General features: G+C 38.7%; 2 protein-coding genes and 1 long non-coding RNA gene across 4 annotated transcripts; 1 reads left to right on the top strand and 2 right to left on the bottom strand.

Moving 5' to 3' along the window:
• The first annotated feature begins 7,462 nt into the window (after positions 1 to 7,462).
• On the top strand, positions 7,463 to 8,984 carry LOC147865990 (uncharacterized). The gene has a single exon (XM_087316350.1). The coding sequence runs from the start codon at positions 7,652 to 7,654 to the stop codon at positions 8,870 to 8,872; it is 1,221 nt and encodes a 406-aa protein (XP_087172476.1). The 5' UTR covers positions 7,463 to 7,651; the 3' UTR covers positions 8,873 to 8,984.
• A 998-nt stretch (positions 8,985 to 9,982) lies between these two features.
• Positions 9,983 to 13,620, bottom strand: LOC147865989 (serine--tRNA ligase-like). 2 transcript variants are annotated; one of them, XM_087316348.1, is made up of 10 exons: positions 13,378 to 13,620; positions 13,054 to 13,143; positions 12,795 to 12,952; positions 12,592 to 12,697; positions 11,764 to 11,957; positions 11,501 to 11,604; positions 11,157 to 11,340; positions 10,829 to 11,008; positions 10,318 to 10,521; positions 9,983 to 10,217 (listed from the first exon to the last, which is right to left on the bottom strand). In XM_087316348.1, exons 1-10 carry the CDS (start codon positions 13,514 to 13,516, stop codon positions 10,200 to 10,202), a joined length of 1,377 nt encoding a protein of 458 aa, XP_087172474.1. In that variant the 5' UTR covers positions 13,517 to 13,620; the 3' UTR covers positions 9,983 to 10,199. The 2 variants fall into 2 exon arrangements, with proteins under 2 accessions (XP_087172474.1, XP_087172473.1); XM_087316347.1 differs by having other exon boundaries at positions 12,795 to 12,956; positions 13,058 to 13,143.
• A 4,371-nt stretch (positions 13,621 to 17,991) lies between these two features.
• On the bottom strand, positions 17,992 to 19,869 carry LOC147865988 (uncharacterized). Its single transcript, XR_015529459.1, has 2 exons — positions 18,934 to 19,869; positions 17,992 to 18,357 (listed from the first exon to the last, which is right to left on the bottom strand). It is a non-coding gene; the product is annotated as an uncharacterized LOC147865988 (long non-coding RNA).
• Positions 19,870 to 21,087: the final 1,218 nt, after the last annotated feature.

The following is a 21,087-nucleotide window of genomic DNA, read 5'->3' as shown; positions in this document are numbered from 1 at the left end:
CTCACGCATCTTTCCCTGCAGCAGAGGGACATAGAAGATGAGTTCATCGAGGTGTTAAGTGAATTCACCTCCCTCACCAGCCTCCACCTTCAGTGTATGACGATCTCCCCAGAGTTTGTCGGAGGATCGGCAGACCTCCGTCCTTCAGATTCACCCCTAGCAGCCTCTCTGCAGAGATTGCATATATCTTCCATATTCAGTACCTGGAGTAGAACCACTGGTTTCCTGCATCACTGGCCGCAGCTCAAAGAGCTCTCTTTGCACAGTTTTATTGGCATGAAAGAGGAGAAGCTCGTGGATCTTATAGATCATCTAGCACCACCAAAGGAGGAGGAGACAGCTGCTAACACCGTTGCATCACCTCCTCGGTTATATAGCCTTGAATTAACAGCCTACCGGAATTTCTCAGACTTAAGCCGATCGACTACTGCTGCACTGGTGGATGCGCTTTCTCGGTCTGGCCTTCCCTTCTTTCACCTGCTTGGCCATCGTACGATGGACCCTGCCATCGAGGCGCAGCTGTGGAGAAACCAGCGCAATTTCATGTTGGGATCAGATTTGAAGCGAGTGCCCGCAACATCCATGCAATTGTTCATCTGTGGGGATCCATTTGCAGGCAAAACATGACACTCTCAAATATTGAAAATCAGACAAGCTAGATTGATGAGGATAAACACTAACACTTTCAATTCATTTGTTTGGCGCAGGAAAGACTACCCTTGTATCCACCATGCGTTCCATGTATGGGCGCAAGAGAGATAAGCTGAGAGCCCTATTTACTGGAGGTCGTACACAGGGAATCAAGGTTCAAGCCATCAAAAGAGAGGGAATCCGAGTGTCTGTGTGGGACATGGCAGGCCAACAAGAATTTCATGCATTTCACGATTGCATGTTCCCCGACATAGGAACAAGCTCTTATCAGGTTCCATCCATGTTCATGTTTGTTTGGAGTCCGATGGAGAGTGAAAGTAGCGATAGAGGAGCAAGGAAAAAAGAGGTGGACTTCGAAGCAAGCTTCAGGTACTGGCTCAAGTTCCTCGCCTCCAAGAGTCGTCAATCCAACATTGCCCTCAAGGTGATCATGGTTTTCACACGAGCAGACCAAATGGAGTTCGTCTCAAGCTCTCTCTCACCTTCCATTCATTAACTTCGATCAGATTTTAAAGGGTTTATTGACATTGTCGACCCTACATTTGATGTGGATTCAAGAAAGAAAGATTCTGTAAAAACTGTAGCAGAATGTATCTTCTCCATTGCCAAAGATTTGGTTCAAGGTATTGAGGTGTACGACACCTGCACACAGGTAAGCAAACATCTCTCAAATCATTTGAAGAACAAAAATGAACAAATCATTACATGGACTAAATTCAGCCAAATCTGCAATAGCCACGGCCAACTCTCCAATCCCACTAGTGACAAAGCCAAATTACATGCAGTCGCCTTGTCCTTGAATGAATCAGGTAGCATCATATACATAAACGAAATCAAACACATCATTCTTGATCCCAATTGGTTCTGCAATTAGATCATGGGAAGCCTCATTGATTTCCCAAGCCCTAAATCATCTAAGGGTACTGTTGTATTTGCTAACGGATACATCCCTCGGCATTTCCTAGAGGAGAAGTTTGAATCCATTTCCAAATCCAATGTAAAGGGGTCGTTATTGGTAGACTTGATGGAAGCCATGCACCTGTGTTGCAAAGTCCCCAATAACTTCCCCAGAAACAATGCAGATCTTATCTTTATCCCTGCTGTATTGTCAGATGTGGGTGTAGAACAGCCCCGATGGACTTCATCTACCACATGCAATTTAGATGATAAGGATACTTTTGTGTATATGGGCAAAGGCTAGAGAGTGAGGACAAAGACCTCACGTTTCTTACACCAGGACTATTTCCAAGAATTCAAGTTTTATTTAACAATGCATTCCAATCCGAGGATGATAACACTGACATAATGCTTGGAAGAGATTTCATATCCATATGTTTTCCAAATAAGGAGATCATCATCATCTTCTGTCAAGCAAAATCAAACTACGTGATAGATGTGTTGGTTAGAGCTCCAAATAATACTCAAGAAAACACGCTAAGTACCTTAGCTTTTGTGCAAAAGCATATCATTAACACCTTGATTACAATATGTGCACAACCTACAGGTGTCCAAGGTGTTAATTTGATCGAGGGCGTAATCCGGCCCGATTGCTTATATTTTCCATCAAGGACATCAGATAGAGAAGATCAATGCGTGGAAATAACTTATTTGAAGGAACAACTACAAAAAAAACTTGAGCAAGGCAAGCAAGAAGTTTATGATTGGAAACGAACAAGGCATATGCTTGTTTCTCTCACAAGTGCTTTAATTGATCTCTTGGGCTCAGAGTATTATGGGGAGGTCCTCAGGTCATCTAAACAATGGTTTCAAGTGGAGGTTGGAGAATGATGAAGTCAATTTATCTAAGCAATATAAGTCATGAAAATGTGATTATGACTGGCCTTGAAAACGATTTGGTGCAAGAAGATCAAACATCAGAAGACACGGTAGAGGTACAATCTAGTAAGTTTATGGTAAGGTCAATTTTAAGTTTACATCGTAAGGTGGATGCCACTCATGAAGAGGTACTAAAGTTACATCATAAGGTAGACCAAATGACCAAGAAGCTAAGTGAAATGCATAAAGAACTTCAATGTATGAGGAAAGATGTTATGAGCAAGGTTCAGAAATCTATAGGCAAGCTATTGATGATGGCTCTAGAGAATGAGATTGAGACGCAACTCCCTTGCATTGCCTTTCTTACAACTAAATCTCGCAACTCAAATATCGAGAAACTTTTGAGATGGGTGCCTCGACTTTTGGGAGAGGAATTTGTGAGAATCCAATTATATTGTGACGATAAAAATTTGCCACACCCAGTGGAGAACCAACCTGGTATCACCCTCACCTCTTTGTTAGAGTCTCATTCACAGACTCTAAATAGAGCTCTTCCATATATCAATTGTTTCTTTCATGTTTTGACTATAGCTGCCAGACTTGGTATTTCCTCTATGGCTCCCCTTGTAAGCTCTTTGATACCAGATTGGACACACCACCTCAAACTAGCAAAACAATACCCTATGATACAAAGTACTTTGAAATCCAAAAAAGATATATATAATTTAAGTACACTAGAGTGTGCATCCAAAGAGTGGCAAAAGTGCTTGGCATCTATATTGGTGGAAAATGGAGGGTTGACAGACCAAAACATAGCTGAGAAGTTCTATCTTATGCGTACAATATGTTATGGAACTGATGGGAGTATTCAAATTGCATGGTTATGCAAGACACATTGTGAAGGAAAAACTCCCTTCCAGCTAAGCTAAATTATATCTTGCTATGTGGGTTTGAATAGATAACATTTCCTGCTACTTTTAAAATCTATTGTAAAGTAATATATATTCATTACCTCAAACCTTGATGGACTTTTGAACTTAGCTCCCTTTTATAACAGCTATTATCAAGCTTATTGGTGCATTTGACATAAGCGAACAATGTGTTTCATTCTAATCACCTAGATATGTTGCACAGTTCATACCTCTTTCTTTCGATCAAAGTTCAACAGCCTTTCACTTAAGCAGAATCAGAATCTTCCTCTCCTCTTGCAAATAATTATCTTCATAAGAAATTAATTAATTCCATAACGTAATGTAAGCAATCTCGTTTACCAGCTAAATGTTATACAAAAGCACACAAAATGAGCAAAGCATTATTCAATTAGTTATGGATGAACAAGAAGGCCCATAAAACGTTGGACCAGCTACGTTATGAACCATTCAAAACTATTTTATCACATTATGCACCTCGAGGTAGCTTTAAGAGTTCCATGATAAAAAATTCAAATGTTCGGATATTTTCAATCAGCCAGCTTTTCTTTATAGAATGTGATGATTGTTGAATTGACGGTAATATTTCCAGTTAGATAGAGAAGCAATGGACAATTTGCGTGTATGAACAATTTGCATGTATGAATTTTATATCAGATCGTGTTTAACAATAATTTCAAGAAATTCATGCTTGGTTGTCGAATAAAATATAATCTTAGAGCAGCTAACAAACATAGGTTGAAATTGAAAATATGAGATTTGTGTATCATTGTTTGGTTAATCAACACCTTTGTTTCTAGTGCTTCTAGAATACAGAGATGGGTGAAGAGTTTACAAGTAACTAGATAAGAAGCCAACCTTACCAATATTTCATTACTCATATCTTGTAGCCCTGTTTGATCTTCCCAATCCCATATACATATTGAGAAGCATCTTATCCCAGTCCTGTGTTGCAAAGACAAGATAAAACACGGAATAAATATATTACAAGACCTTCCGTTACAAGTAAAAGTTACAGACCAATTGAAGATTCACAAACTGAAACAATTCCTTCATAGGCTGGAAAGTGCTTTTCTGAATATCATTAAAGAATCTGCCTACAGGCTTCCAGTGCTTGCTAAAGCAGCATATAATGCAAACAGGAAACAAGAAATGATAAGTTGAGTACCTTATGAGGGCAATTTATAAAGTCTACTTCACTATGTGAAGAGGATGCATTTTCATATAAGCAGAGCCCGATTTTCACGTTTTCCAAGTTAGGCAGCCATTGTAAGAGAGCATAGCCTAGAACAGCTTACAGTCAAATGCAGGTGATTTCTCTAATTTGAAAACTTGAACCTTTGTATATATTTGTTACAAAAATCAAGAACCGTAAAATGAAATCCACAATCAAGAAGGATACAAATAAACTGGGGAGAGTGGATTTAAACTTTTGATGGATGAACCATTGATTGTCCGATCATGTAAAGTATTTGTTTTTGTTCTTCTGTCAGTTCTATTTTTCATAAGATTTTCTAATTATTGTTTCTTTTACTAGGGTTTCTTAATCCGACTCAATTTTCTTCAACTTCTTTTTCTCTACCTTTCAATTGTGTGTGTATAAATCAGTGGATCCAAAGAAATGCATTGCCACGAACAAACAATACAAAGAAGACTTTTCAAAATCCTTATCTTTAGGAAAGAAACTTGCCTGAAGAAGGTGTATTTTGGTTCCTTTCTGAGAGGGTGATTTCAAAGACCTCAGCATCAGCAGCCATTCCACACAGGATTCGTTGGCTTACACACAAAATCCTGTGTTTGTCCTGCCACTCTAAATGCCCAAGACGCCTAAAACGCAAAAGGTAGTTGAAAGAGAAAGAGAAGAATAAAATAAACAAATGTCCCCTTCAACAGGGGTATGACAGGAAAGCTTAAGAAGACAAGACCCTACTTTTATCAAATGAACAGAAAAAGAAGAAGGTTTTTCTTCCTCCGCCACCATTCTTCCAACTTTTCAAGCCGAGCTCCACAATCTTATACATAGGTCATTTACTGAAGCAACTCTGCGTGTGGATGGATGCAGCGACTGCAGATTTCTCTTCCTCCTCCACCATTCTTCCAACTTTTCAACCCGAGCTCCACAATCTTATACATAGCTCATTTACGGAAGGAACTCCACGTGTGGATGCATGCAGAGACAGCAGATTTCTCTTCCTCCGCCACCATTCTTCCAGCTTTTCAACCCAAGCTCCACAAACTTATACATAGCTCATTTACTGAAGGAACTATGCGTGTAGATGGATGCAGAGACTGCAGATTTCTCTTCCTCTTCCTCCACCACCATTATTCCAGCTTTTCAAGCTGAGGACACCAATCTTATAGATAGCTCATTTACTGAAGTGTCTCTGTGTGTGGATGGATGCAGAGATTCTCTCTGATGTTTCAGGAACAAAAGCAACGGGGGAGAAGGAGGAGGATGCAGAGTAGAAGTGATTGCTGAAGGAGAGAGAAACGAGAGGCTCCATGTCAGGGCGAAATACAACTATAACATAAGATGCTCCTCTGTTTCTTTTGGTAAGAAACCTCTGTTTCCTACTAATCTTTCTTCTGGTAGGACTCAAGCCTCACTCAGCTGTTAAACCGTTTCTAAACAGTTTGTCGGTTCAGCTTGGCTCGGTTCAGTTTTGAGCTTCCTAAATCAGATTGATGTCGGTTTGCCAAGGCTCAAGCCGAACCAAACCATCATGGGCTTAACCAATTTGGGTTCGAAAACCAAACTGGTTATGGTTTGGTTTGGCCAAGCCATACCAAACCGTTGCAGATTTCTAGGTTCTACCATGAGATCCCCATGAATAGATATAGTTTCCAGGATTAAGTCTTGGAGCTTGGAACTTGAGATTTCCACCACACACTCGGAACTTTCTGATTGTTTTGATGTTTAGGAGCTTTGTCATAGCAACTTGTCGTCCAAGCTCATACTCTCTCTTCTTACACGTCTTATGATTCTTGTCTCCTTTGGCACGCCTCTTGTGAGTTGAGTCCCAAGAGATCCTCATTGCCTACAAATCTCGAAAAAGCTTCTCACCACAAAGGGACATCTTGTAAAGCCATTTAGAAATCCTTAATATGCACCTGAAAGAAATGATCCCGCATGCTCTAATATCCAAAGATTCCACATGAGAATGAACACATTTCAACTTGTTTGCATAGACTTTCACCCCATGTCTACCATTGAACATGCAAGCATTGCACATATTCCAATCGTGTTGTGATCCCTTATAGTGTAAAAATTAGAACAAGTTCACCAACTCTTCATTTGGACCATCTTGAAAATAGCAAGCAAAAAACCTATTGTTGAGGCCTTAAATAACGACATGTTAAAACTTGCCAAATCTTTGATTAGGAGATATGACTTCATTTTTGAGAGAAAAATGTACACTCGGTGCAACATACCTAGAAGAGACACATTTATTAACAAAAACACATTGTATACTTAATTGAAATACACAAATAACCTTGATTAATAATATATTTAAAACAAGACAATTATTCTCGGTTGCAAAAGCCCATCTAGGTTAGATGAAGGAATATACAAAAGTTCACAATAAATTTTCAAAGTAGGCCTTTCAAACCAATGAGAAAATGTCATCTATTCAAACCCACATAGCAATATATAGTTTAGCCTAGTGGGAAGGGCCTCTGTCCCTTTTTAGTGTGTTTTGCATAACTATGCAACTTGAGTACTCCCATCAACTCCATAACAAATGGCACGCATAAGACAAAACTTCTGCATTACGTGTTGGGTTCAAAAACCCAACTTTTCTCACCTCTCTATTACATACTTACTTCATACATATCTCTTAATTCATTAGACACATATACACAAAGACTCCCTACCTTATTAATTAGCTTACCGTAGTGATAAGTTGTTATATTAAAAGCACTACGTCTTGGGTTCAAAACTTAATTTTTCTCACCTCTCTATTACATACTCCATACCTCTCTCTCTCTCTCTCTCTCTCTCTCTCTCTCTCTAGGATTCAGGTGTGAAACCACCGTTTAGTAACCACCTCGGCCCCTCTCTCTCAACACCACGTACAAGACAAGAAAAGACAACCAAGCACCACACGCAAAGACAAACAAAGATCGCCCACATGCATGTCACATCACACAGCTTCATGAATCAGTGCTAGGCATGTACGAGGTTCAGAAAGAGGAAAGAAAGGCAGAGAATGCTCTGTTCAACGATGGTGATGGTGGCAAGCCAACATCTCCGCTCATTGATTCACCAAACAACATGCTAGGGAACAAAGAAGATGATGATGGGGATGAAGAAGCATGTCCATCTCCACAAGAAAGATCTTCTTCATGTAATTCCCTCCCCACCCACTCATCACAGTCACAATCATAACCCTAATCATGCCAACCGCCACCATCGCCACCGAGTACCGGCTCCACAAATCCGAGCTCGACACGCGGCCGTGACTTTGTCCGGACTCCTGGCTTCGGTGCTCGTGTTGTATGTAATTTACACACATTGGGAGAGCATCGGCTATGCCCTACGCCCCGTGTGGGACAATACCCCTAAGCAATTCCACCGCATCCCTCACTACTATGCACCTAACATATCTCATTCCCTCCTTTGCTCGATGCATGGGTGGTCGGTCCGCACGCATCCAGCCCACGTGTTCGATGCCATCATCTTCAATAATGAGCTTGACCTCCTCGAGATTCGAATGCGCGAGCTCGAGCCATTCGTCACCAAATTTGTCATCCTGGAGTCCAACACCACATTCACGGGTGACCCCAAGCCCCTCTGGTTCTCTGACAACTCCGGGAGATACGAGTTTGCGCGCGGACAGATGTGGTACGAGCAGATGGCCGGACGGAAGCTGAAAACCAAGGAAGACCCGTTCGTGCTCGAGCATGCCCAGCGGAAAGCCATGGATGAGGTTCTCAAGAGGGCCGGTGTCCGGGAGGGAGACCTTGTCATCATGGCCGATGTGGATGAGATACCTAGTGGGCATACCATAGATCTCCTCAGGTGGTGCCATGGCATCCCTCAAGTCATGCATTTGGAGATGAATTCTTATCTGTACTCCTTTGAGTACTGGGTGGACAAAGGCACATGGAGGCCTAGTGTCCATGTCTACAAATATTCAACTACCCGATATGGTCATGGACGGCACACGGATTTGATTTTCGCTGACTCGGGGTGGCATTGTAGCTTCTGCTTTAGGCATATTGAAGACATTGTGTTTAAGATGAAGGCTTATAGCCACGCCGATCGTGTGAAGTCACCGAGCTTTCTCGATCCAAGCCGGATTCAAGAGGTTTTATGCAAAGGCAGTGATTTGTTCGACATGTTGCCCGAGGCTTATACTTTCAAGGAGCTAGTGGCCAAGATGGGTCCGGTACCCAAATCATATTCTGGGGTGAATCTTCCATCTTTCTTGTTAAAGAACCATGAGAGATTCAAGTTCTTGCTACCCGGGAATTGCATTCGAGAAAAACACGAGACTTCTTGGCCCTCATGATACCACCCCTTATTTCCAATTGGATTGAACATGATGTGTACATGTAACATTATACATGGATGTGTAGAGATCTTGAGGTGTCTTCCCTTCTAGTCTTAGAGGAAGATGTCAAGGGATGTGTGAAACATTGCTAGTTTTAACATGAATTAGGAGAAAAATGGATATGTATCACGAGAATGAGGTTACATAGCCCACTGTAAATGTTTAGTTCTTCTTCTTCTTTTTCTCTTTGTCTTTGAGCTTGCGTGTGCATGCAAACTTGGACAAATGACTTTGTTAAACCCAAAGGTCTCTAGTACGTACCAAGAAGTAAAGGAGATAAGAAAGAGACAACACTTTTTCGGCTCAACGAAAACACCTTGACATAAAGGTATTTCTCAATCTTGGCCCGTCCTAAAAATGAAAGAGATACATGAAAACACACATATTGATTTCAATAAAAGTTTGAACCTTTTTGGCATGAAGGATTCCAAAGAAGATGAATGGTGTGATATTGTTACATCCTTTTCTTCTACAACTAAAGAAAGATTATTTCTCATTTTGAAGTTACATGTTACAACATGGAAACACTGATTTGGTTCTTGTATGGCACGTGAGGTATCTGATCCATTGAATTTCTTTGTGAATTGTGAATGTATCTCCAAAATTTTAATATTTCGAAGTTCAAGGGTTCAATCAGCTATGTTCATGTCAACTCTTAGTGGCACTCATATTCAGCTATGTTCAAAAGAGAAATAACAAATTGTGTGTAGACTCTAAACTGTTGCCACCTTTTTGAGCTTGAAATATCATAACTTCAACCTGGTATAAACAAGGTTTTAGCATGGCTCATGTTCTCAAGTTGTTATCATGTAATAATTCACATATTCTAAGGTTTTGTATCCTATTGTATAAAGTGATGTATCAACATCAAAAAATTGTATATCGTGCATCCAATCATATCCAAAAAGACAATGCATTGAACATGAAAACACCAAGTCTAATGTAACGAATTGTGTTGTTTTGTCTCCAACGATCAAATAGTTATATCAACGATCAAATGGTCAAGTTCAATATAAAATATTGTATTGTTTTGTGTCAAATTGTACGGGTCCTTATAAACAAATAGAATAATCACAAGGCAAAATGAGCATTTTATTGTAATGTAGTCAGTGCCATAGTTGCCATTGTATTGTTACAAGGTTTTAAATGGGTTGTTTCATCATACATTGTTTCATTATACATTATAGTCGCACCTTTAATTTACACATGGTTCAATTTAAATTCACCTCAAGCTGATATTCTCAACATGTAAGAATGATTGATCCACCCTCTTTTTCTACTCCAATTATAGAGGCATTATGTTCTGCAAATGAGAAATTTGGTCTTCAATGCACTAAGAATTCATAGGTATATATGGTGTGTGTGTGTATATATATGTAAACAGTTACACTCGTATATCAAACCTGGGATTTTGATTTCTTTGCTTTGGACCCCTTGGCAGGGGTGAAGGGTATAAATTTGATATTGTACATAAATGGCTGTAATACTTCTGGGATGTTCACCCCCTCATCTGTTTGATAAGTCTCTAAAATGCAACACATGGTCCGTTCGGTTGCAGTTAATGTGGAGTTGAGAAGATGAACATATTGAGTTGATTTCTCATCGTTCTGCATGCATATAATAAATTCCAATGAATGCTTCTGGACATAAACATATGAAGGGAAAATCTCAGGTAAATAGCCACCATGCCTCTAATGTTCCATTATTTCCAAAATAGACCTGGTCAATCCCCCAAGGAAAGAAGAAGTGGATGAAATCATCTAACATTTGATTTAATACTCAACACACTTGGGTATGTTTTCAAAACTTAGGACAGTAAGGGAAATAAAGAGAACTCATAGATATTTTGAAGTTTTTCTGCCAAATATTAAAATTCTTGAGATTGAAAAGCATAGCATGGTAGAGCATGCCTACCATCGTCTGACCATATCGGATGCCAAGATTACGAGCTTGATAATCGGTGCAATTCGAGCAAGACACAAGTTCTCTATATGCTTTAGAGGCTGGAAACCACGCTTCCAAATCATATTTCGCAGCAGCAGCATCATTTAGAGCTCCAGAAACAATAGCTACAACTCTATATGGTAATCCAAGCTACAAATTTAAAAAATAAAAGTCTTTTACTATTCATAAGCAGACGAAATATGAAATATGGTGGGTTGCACAGGAATGTCATGTTAACAAAGCCTAAAATGAGTACACACAACCCAAAAAGCTGAGAAGAGTGAAGCAAAAGACTTACATGTTGATAGAACTCTTCAGAATTTTTCAGCATCTCCTCATGCATTTCCCAAGAACTATTCCCAATGGGACTTGTTATACAAAATTGCTCCACCTTCTCGAATTGATGCACACGGAAAATGCCCAATGTATCTCTCCCATGAGACCCAACTTCCTTCCGAAAGCATGTTGAATAACCAGCATATCTGTAAAGCATCGTCATAATACAAGTTGTGAGATCCATCTGACAAACTAAATTAGTCCAAACTACTTATCACCATCTTACTTGAGGGGGTCCAGGATCCACACTTTACAGGTGTACTTACATCTTTATGATCATCGCATGCTGTGATGAGTATAACTTACCTGATAGGGAGTTTTGATGGATGTATCCAATCACCTCGATGAAGAGCACATAGTGGTTGTTCTGATGTGGCAATCAGGTATTTGTCATCCCCTTCTCCTGAAACCTTCATGGCACAACCAAAGCAAACATATACATTAGTGTGGATATGTTCAAACATAGACATCTTGTTGAAGTAGATGGAACTCAAAGTAAATGTAAAGAATGTCAATGTATAATCTCTTGAAAGGAAGCTGTTTAAGAAAGTAATCATTGTATTTCTCACATTGTAGAGCGCTTCATCAAATTCAGAGAGCTGTGCGCATTCAGCCATGACCTCCTTTCTCATAAAGAAGGGAGTTTGAATGGGTGTATAATTCCGCTCGTACAGAAACTTCTGGCCATAGCTGACTAGAGCTTGATTCAAAAGTACACCAGACCCTTTCAAATAGTAGCCTCTTCCACCCGCAACTTCAGTTCCTGAAAAATACTAGATCCTTCTCTTTAATAAACAGTGTTAGGAATATCAGCAGAGACTTAGAAAACGTAAAAATATAATATCCTGTCTTTCTCTTTAACACCTACAGTGATCTCTTAATGAATCATGGAAGGGTATTTAAGACCCATGTTGGGATCCCTTCGTCTGTCCGAATAGAATTATAATATTTCCCTCCCCATTGTTTCTTTGAATACCCCCACGCTTCTTATTAATTCCCTTTGTCCAATAATAATGTGAAAGCTCATTCATTTTTATGTTGACTTTTAATCAGTTTTGCAAAATTCTAAACCAGCATCTTAAGAGGCTAATCAAAATATCAATATGGAGAAAAAACATTTTGGTATAATTTAAAACAAGTATCGGTCCAATCCAACCAGAAGCTCTACTCACATGTAAAATCATCTACACATACACAAAAATATTTTAATCTCAACTCAGGATTCCAAATAAACTGGAATGTGATCTCAACGTACGATTTTTAAAACAATACGCATCTTAATATCAAGGTATGATTGAAAACAATATTGATCTCAATACTCTCAAGGTATGATTCAAACAAAAATTTGTTTTCCTTAGCCGCATCTACAGCAAGCAGTATACATAAAATAGGCAAACCTTTCTCAAGATCTGCAATCCCAAGCATATCCACAAGTTCCACATGATTTTTCAGCCCTTCTTCATTTCTAGGAGTACCCCAAGTTCTAATCACAGCATTATTAGCCTAACATATCAATATTATTATGCCTCAGAAAAACCATATTTTCATGTAGAAAAAATAGAGAGCCAAGTATATGGCATCCTGAAATAAAGAGACGTACCTCATCATCACTAACTGGCACCGAATCATGAACAAGGTTCCCGACTGATTTGAGCTTCAAATCTAACAATTCTCTCAGTCTTTTGGCCTCTTTGCTTGTATCAGCCTCCAATACTTTCAAATCATTCATTTGAGAGACAATATCCTCGATATCTTCAGCTACCTGATTGGGCAGTTATGGGTATATACAGAGACTGTAGTATTAGAATTTCCAGGATTCTTAGGTATTCAAAAATGGTAGATTTCAGAGGTTAAATTACTAACCTTTTCTGGGTTTTTTTTCTTCTGCTTGTATCTCTCATTGACCTGGTTCATCTGCTTGCGAAGCTCCTGATCCAACTTGTATTGGCCTAGGAAGCAATCAATAAAGGTATCATAAACATAAATATATACACACATTGACATATTTGAATTTGTCAGAAGGAGAGTTTTTCATTAAGATTTTTTAACGTTTTGGCTGAAGGTCATGTTTTACGGGTTTTTTATTAAGAATTTCGGTTTTCTGATTAGGATTCAACGTGAATCTATTGATTTGAAATATAAGGTTTTTTTCATCGAGTTTCTAGGGTTTTGTGGTTTGCTACATAAACGCCATGCCCGATCGAGCTCAATGACATCGTCCACGAGTTTGGCACCATCTTCGCCATGGCGGCGCCTTTGAGAATCACGGATGGCCTCAGGGTTCCCGCCTCTCTCGAGGCGGAAGAGATTGAGGTCAAGCATCGATCACTGGTAAGCAGACTCCTCTTCTGCTTCAAGAAGCAAAACACATACACGCAAACATCCAGAAAGAGAGAGAACAGAGAGATTGTCCAGAAATATGCATGTAGAGAATCGAGATGGAGAGAGCGAGAAAGAGAGAACAGAGAGATTCTCCTGAAATATGTATGTAGAGAAAGAGAAAGAGAGGAAATCAATTGTTCATATTTTCACAAATGGGGGGTGGGCCAGGGGGACCAAAGTGAGAACATTTGCGGACACTATGAGAGTCCAGAGACCAAAGGCGCATGTGAGAGCTGAGAGTTATGACAACAAGAGAGATGTCTGTAGAGATAGGTTCGGACTTGCACTCGTAAGCACACCAGTCGCCTCGTCAGAGCCAAGTTGTATGGAAGCAATGGCACGGGCAATGGTCAAACCGACGAAATCTAACATGGATTGGTGAGTATGATTTGCTTGTCCATACACTTGACAGTTGATTGATTCTTTCATGATAAACGAATCTTACTTAGGTATGAATTGGGTTGCTTGGCGACATGCATACATCAACGAGATTTTTAGGGGAATTATTGAATTAGGCAAATCATGCAGTAGTTTGTTATAATTCATGAACAAATATCATAGGTAGGGTTTGTCCTCACGGTGACATATTGGTAGTATTGATCCTTCCGTTAGAACACAAGAGTAATCTCCCTTCGTCGTGGGAAACTTTCGTTACAACCATGTGCAATGCATCGACAGTTACCGTTAAGTACTCCTCAATCACAAGTGCAATTCTAACTGAAGCAGCTCGGAGAAAATCATTTGCTAACGATTCAGCGAACAACACTTACATAGTACAAGGTTCGACCGACCAATCGAACGGTCGTGGAAGAAGTTTCGTGACACAATATTTATTGTTTTCATAAGTTAAGAGTTGACCATTTCTTTCTTATCACTTGTCAAAATAGATGTGGGATTAAAATTTCTTCACATTGGATGTGTTTGGGATGGAAATGGCACTTTAAGGCATCAATTTAATAATGTATCTAGGCTTTCAATGATCACGGTTCGCAAGTTAGTGTTGCTCCCTATGCAATGAAACCACTTGGCAACTCAAATTGTTTTTTATAAGTTGCACTATGAGGTTCTAAGGAGGTTTGAAGCAACTTGCTATCTTATAGATGTCCAAATTTCCCATTTCTACACAAGGTGGAGTAAAGTCATGGTAAGCTTTTCTCATCTATGCTTCTTCATATATCAGATAACATGTCACCTTGACTTTGGCTTCACCAACAACAATGAGTTACTCTACTATTCTAGCTTGTCCAAGAAAGCATCCCCAACCCTAGAGAGTAATGATTTTGAAGGTAGAGCTTAGAGCCTTTAGATGATTTAGCTTTGTCCCTTAACAAAACTTGATGCCAAACTCTAACCATATCCTTTAGGCACCTTACAAGACACGCTCCATCTTCTTAACGAGTTCTCCCATAATTTGCTATGGAGTTTGCTAACATTGCAGCCAACAACTTGACCTATTGTAATCAATTTTCTCTATAAACTTGACTTCAAAACCTGTACTATAGTCCCCCATTCGAATTCTCAATTATTTTTGCACTATTAACTTGTTATTAAAAGACGTCGTCATGATTTATTTAATTACGTCATTCATTCACAACAAGGATCCAGTTAAAAAAGGTATGGCCATGTCAATTCTTCACCTTATTTTATTAGATCTTAGGAAAATATGCTATCAACGACTAACGAGTTTACAAAACTATGGAATAGATTTTCAAAAAATTACTTTTGAATATATATATATATAGATATATATATATAATGGCATCAATAATAATGTAAGGATGTTTTTGGCATCAATAATGTTGGTCCACATAATGGGATTATGCCCTTATGACCTATTGAACTTATTGTTTCAGAAATTGATAAAGAAATTAAGTGTGGTTGTCACTTAACCATGCACCTTGGATTAATAATGTTGATATGATATTAATCTATTGAACTTGTTAATGCTTTGAAGCAGATTGATTAGCTAACAAACAAAGGATATATTTTAATGCAGTTGTTGATGTGCTTAACTTTAAAAGTGAATACGAAAGGAGGAACAAATGTTTCAATATCTCTATTAATTAAATTGCAATTTAAAGGTAGAATATTGTTACAACGATGTTCTAACTGGGCTTGTGATCGAAAGGACAAAAAAGTCTACCTAAGATATTATTTCTCTAAGGCTCTAAGGTATTTTATTGGATAGCCAAGAACCAAGTGTATAATTGTTCTCAATAGTAGAGTACAAGACATTTTTTTGAATGCCCTAGGCCATGACCAAATAATGAAGCGATTCTAGAACATTTCCGTAAGAGAATCAATGCTACCAAACAAAAGAGTAGGAAGCAAACGTTGGGAGAATTTAGGCAACACTATTATGTATGAGTTTATAGAACCAAAAGACGAAGCAAAGTTTGAGCAACTAGATGGATGATTGAAGGGGAGTGTTGATGTAAACAATTAACAACAAACATTTGCTTACTATAAATGGATTAGATAGTTTTCTAGTTAAATGCAATAGTTGAGTGTAGTCCTTGGGTCAGTAAACCATGTATAAATGGCAACCCTAATCAAATGAAATATGGCTATCATACTTTGAGGGATCATTCTTTATGTATTTGTTCGCTTAGGTGCACATTAGCATAAATCTCCATTGCTTCATCATTCCATTGGAATTGAACTTAGGAATCCGATATAAGATGCTTCATTCTTCCATATGTATTAGCCAGTCTATGTTGTTCAAGTCTATCCACTCCCAATTGAACATACCCCACACAAAATGGTCAAAATGTTAGTACATGTGACATTGAGATAATGTTTCATAATGAAAAAACCATTTGTCACTAACATTTTGTTACCAACATTACATAATTATTTAGAGCAAAAGTATTCAAGTATCAATAAAAAATCACAAAGTGGCAGAAAGGTTCATAACATAAGCTAGTTAAATACTGGGCAGTACATAAGTTGGTTAAATACTAAGCAGTACATGGCACATTCAGTTTAACAATGAATTAGGTCATGGATAAAATAACATGTAATGGATACTGATGCCCCATTATGCTCAACCCTATTAGTTTATTACAATAGCATTACACATATCTATGCACTGTGTTTATGAGAAAACTTAAAAGATGGTATTTATTCAGCCATTGCGAGCATATGATATAAGCTCACCCAAATGGATCAATGTAGCCATACCACTGAATGAGTGTTAATGTAATTTTGCAAGCCCTTTATAAGTTAATATTTCCAAACGTTTACTAGAATGTAGCTTGGTAATAAATGCATTCACCGCCATTTGTCATTCATCCATCAAATTTCTTCCTTCGAATGTGCCTTATAGACCCCATAAATTACCATAGTTTCACCAAATACTCTCTACCAAATTTGGTGTGCATTTTGATACACACCCCACAATATCTATTTGAGAATCTCGGGTCATGAGCAATGTCTAATCACTTTCCTTATCCTTATAACATAAAGCAAAAGTTTACAAATGAATTATGTACTAAGGGCTTTAACAATCCCTAGATGAAGAAATTGGAACCCTTTTCTTTCAAATAATCTAATTTAAGTGTACACAAGAAACTTATATCACATCGTTAAGTTTGGAAAGTGATAGTAGATGAAGAAACAAGAATGTATAGCTTACAAAGAGCTTCTCCACTTTAGGTTTTTTGAGTGAATGGTTAACTCAGGTATTTTCAGATTACACCCAACAACATGCTTCAAATAGATACTTAAACTCTATGACACACGCATTATCATTTTCTTGTGTGTAGTTTGAAAGGAAAACATAACATTCATCATGTCTTTCATTTACCAGGATATTTGGTTAATAAGTGGTCCTTTGCATATAATGCCCGCTCAGGATTTTTGCACATAATGAACTCTTTGACAATCATACACATAAAATGATAAATGATGAAATTTTGACTAATGAAAATTGTGCATGAAAGATTAAGTGATAAAATATAGGAATATTGATGTTTATGATCTAATCATTCATGGTGGATAATGAGGTTCACAAATCAGAGTCCTTCCCCACAAAAGAGAGATAACCTGGTTAGGTAAAATGACAAAGATATGGTCCATCGGATAGCAACATCTATAAAGGAAACATTCCATAAGACAAGTGCTAAAAAGGTTTTTTGGGATGGATTGGATTACCCACATTGTATTGCAGTTGGTCCCAAACAATGACAAGTACTTGATGAGAACTAGTTGCCTCATAACCAAACTTCAACTATAGATTTTTGGAAAACACCATTAACTTCAATTAAATTTCTTTCTTATGCTTACTCGAATCAGGAGAGTCTTGTCAGATATGCAAGTCCCTCTATCAACTACATTTTGCTTAAGTGCATACTCTATAAAGCCCTGATTAATTTGCCGCTGCCTAAACTTGGCATAGCATTGGAGTTTGACTCAACCAAAAAACCTCCATTACCATTTAAAAGAATAAACAAATGACCCATTTCAGCCATTGTGTTCCACTCTCGTTGTATGGAGCTGATTATCTTATATTATCTTGTTTTATAGGTTCAAGTATACAATTATCATTAATATGTTGGCAAAATATTCACTAGAATTTCAGATCCCTTCTATCAAGGATATGCAAATGAGAGTTTAACAAGATTTCAATCTCGTAACTCGCCTTCTCTTGTATGATATGGTAAGGAATTGGGCTTCTATAACATGATATCAAACTAATTAGCCCACTCTTGGATTGATTGGATTGAAGCTGCCTTCCATCATTGACAGAATCATCAAATCCATACAAAAGCCATTTAAACCTACATTGTTATGGTGGTGATTTAAACCACGTGACTGATTCTTCTGTTATAGCTTATGCCTGGATTGGTTGAACAAATCCAATCGCAGTTTTAAACCTACATTGTTATGGTGGTGATTTAAACCACGTGACTGATTCTTCTGTTATAGCTTATGCCTGGATTGGTTTAACAAATCCAATCGCAGTTTTAAACCTACATTGTTATGGTGGTGATTTAAACCACGTGACTGATTCTTCTGTTATAGCTTATGCCTGGATTGGTTGAACAAATCCAATCGCAGTTTTAAACCTACATTGTTATGGTGGTGATTTAAACCACGTGACTGATTCTTCTGTTATAGCTTATGCCTGGATTGGTTTAACAAATCCAATCGCAGTTTTAAACCTACATTGTTATGGTGGTGATTTAAACCACGTGACTGATTCTTCTGTTATAGCTTATGCCTGGATTGGTTGAACAAATCCAATCGCAGTTTTAAACCTACATTGTTATGGTGGTGATTTAAACCACGTGACTGATTCTTCTGTTATAGCTTATGCCTGGATTGGTTGAACAAATCCAATCGCAGTTTTAAACCTACATTGTTATGGTGGTGATTCAACTATATACAACTCTTCTAACCACATGACTGATTCTTCTGTTATAGCTTATGCCTGGATTGGTTGAACAAATCCAATCGCAGTTCATGCAACTCTAATGAGCACTATAGTGCCACAAACTATTTAATACCACAAGCTACTCAGTACTAAGGCCTGAGAATATGTTAATAATGATGAGGATAGTTTAATGACATTTAAACATCATCAACCATTGCACTGCATCAACATCAGCTTAAGAGATAAAGAATTTAACCCATATAGTTGATTACTGCATGCTTCTGTTATGTTGTACCTTTTATGAGGACTATGATGTCCCTTTTCTTACATGAGGATGGTTTTAGCATAAGATCTTCACTGCTTTACAGTTTTTTCCCTCTTGGTAACACCTGGATGAATAGCTTTGATTTTTGCATGTACACTTGATTATTAATCATTTTTTACGGATAAGAAAACTTCGATTGCTTCATGTTCCATATCAGAATTGACACATAAAAATCGGATTTTGCAAGCCAGAGAGCGTTATGATACTTGATCCCATTTACATTTGATAATTATTGACTCGATATACAATATCTAGAAAGCCCACAACAAAAATTATCTGAAAGGACATGGCCTTTTCTTTCAATGTTATAAAGATGGGCGAGAGAGTGAACTGTTCATTGGACCAAAACCAAAAACAAATGGAAAAATGTATACATTATAACACGGAAACGAATAAGAGGAGGTATGTGTGGCAATCCATGCCCTCACTCACTCAACATGCAACAATTTTGAGTGTGCTTATGCGAGCATTCAAAAGAAAACCTTCCTGAAATGTTCTGAAACATGAAGCTCTAAAAACCTAACGGGGAGAGAGAGAGAGAGAGAGAGAGAGAGGAAAAACCCTAAATCAAACTCACTTGCATGCTGTCAGAAGAGGATGCGAAAGAGCGGGGCATTGTCGGAGCTGGAGGGGAGGAGCTCCCAGCGACATGGCTCTAAGTGCTCAGAGACGGGGCAGAAGCCAGCCAGGGTCTTCCCTGCCTCCTCCCCTTCTACCTTCGCTGTTCCCTTGCCAGCACCGCCATCGCCATACCTGGTACACGATCCGAACTCGAAAACGCTTGTTTCTGCTTGAGCATTCGGGGCAGGGGCAGGGCTATTAGGGTTAGGGTTGGGTTGTGAGTCTTGCGGAGCAGGGCTCTCCCCGGCCGTCTTCTTGGAGGTGCGCCATCTCCCGAACAGGCCCATCTCGGAACCCACCAAGGAAATGGATGGACAGAGACAGACAGAGAGAGTCAGAGAAACAGGGTTTGGGTTGAGACTCAGAGACCTACATACATACATACATACATACATACTACATACATACATACATACATACACATCATGCATGCATACCCAAATAATGCCTTCTTCCTTCTTCCGCTTGTTATGTATCTCTAGTGATGTTTGGCCAAGCCTTGGAACTTTGACCTTTCTTTGTCCGAGACCGAAATGCATGCCGCAAGATGATCTGACCCTTATCGCCGATCCCGACCCTGAACCCAAGCTTGCTCGTTGTGTGAGCGGACCGAACCCCCTTCGAGAGCTCCTTCTGATGCGCACTGACGACTCCATTCCATCAAATGTTCGTGTTCGACCATCCAAAGCTTTATCGCTCATTGCTGAACCCTCATCCCTACTCTTTTTAGAAAAAGACAAAGACCATTGGCTTGTCATACTCCACATTTTCTTTAGTATACCAACTTGTCACGTCATCTGTGTATGAATAGGGCATCATTTCAATGTATCGAATCTACGGGGGTTGATGTGAAAGTACCATTCTTAGCTTATTTGGTAGGCCTCTTGCTTCTCTTTCTTTGAAATTAATTCTTTCATCATCTTCTATAGGAGGTGTGCCATTCGTGAATGTGTTGATTATTGGTTGGGCATCTTCACCTTGCTTATGCGTTCTCTTTCTTACACACCATTCTTATATGCCAATCTAAGTCACCTAGGCATTCGAAAAAGAAAGGAGATGTAAAAATATTTCATTCTGAGTTATGAATCCATAGGAATCCGTCTCACAACATAAAAAGTGCCCACAAATGCAAACAATTCTCCCACCATAACTCAATAGGATACTATTTGGGAGTGTGTGAAGCAATAC

Source organism: Azolla caroliniana, unplaced genomic scaffold, assembly GCF_043228905.1.
Source record: "Azolla caroliniana isolate FFs.n. ecotype wild unplaced genomic scaffold, voAzoCaro1.0.p SCAF_3, whole genome shotgun sequence".
NCBI lineage: Eukaryota > Viridiplantae > Streptophyta > Polypodiopsida > Salviniales > Salviniaceae > Azolla > Azolla caroliniana.
This window is presented reverse-complemented; position numbering and strand designations above follow the sequence as displayed.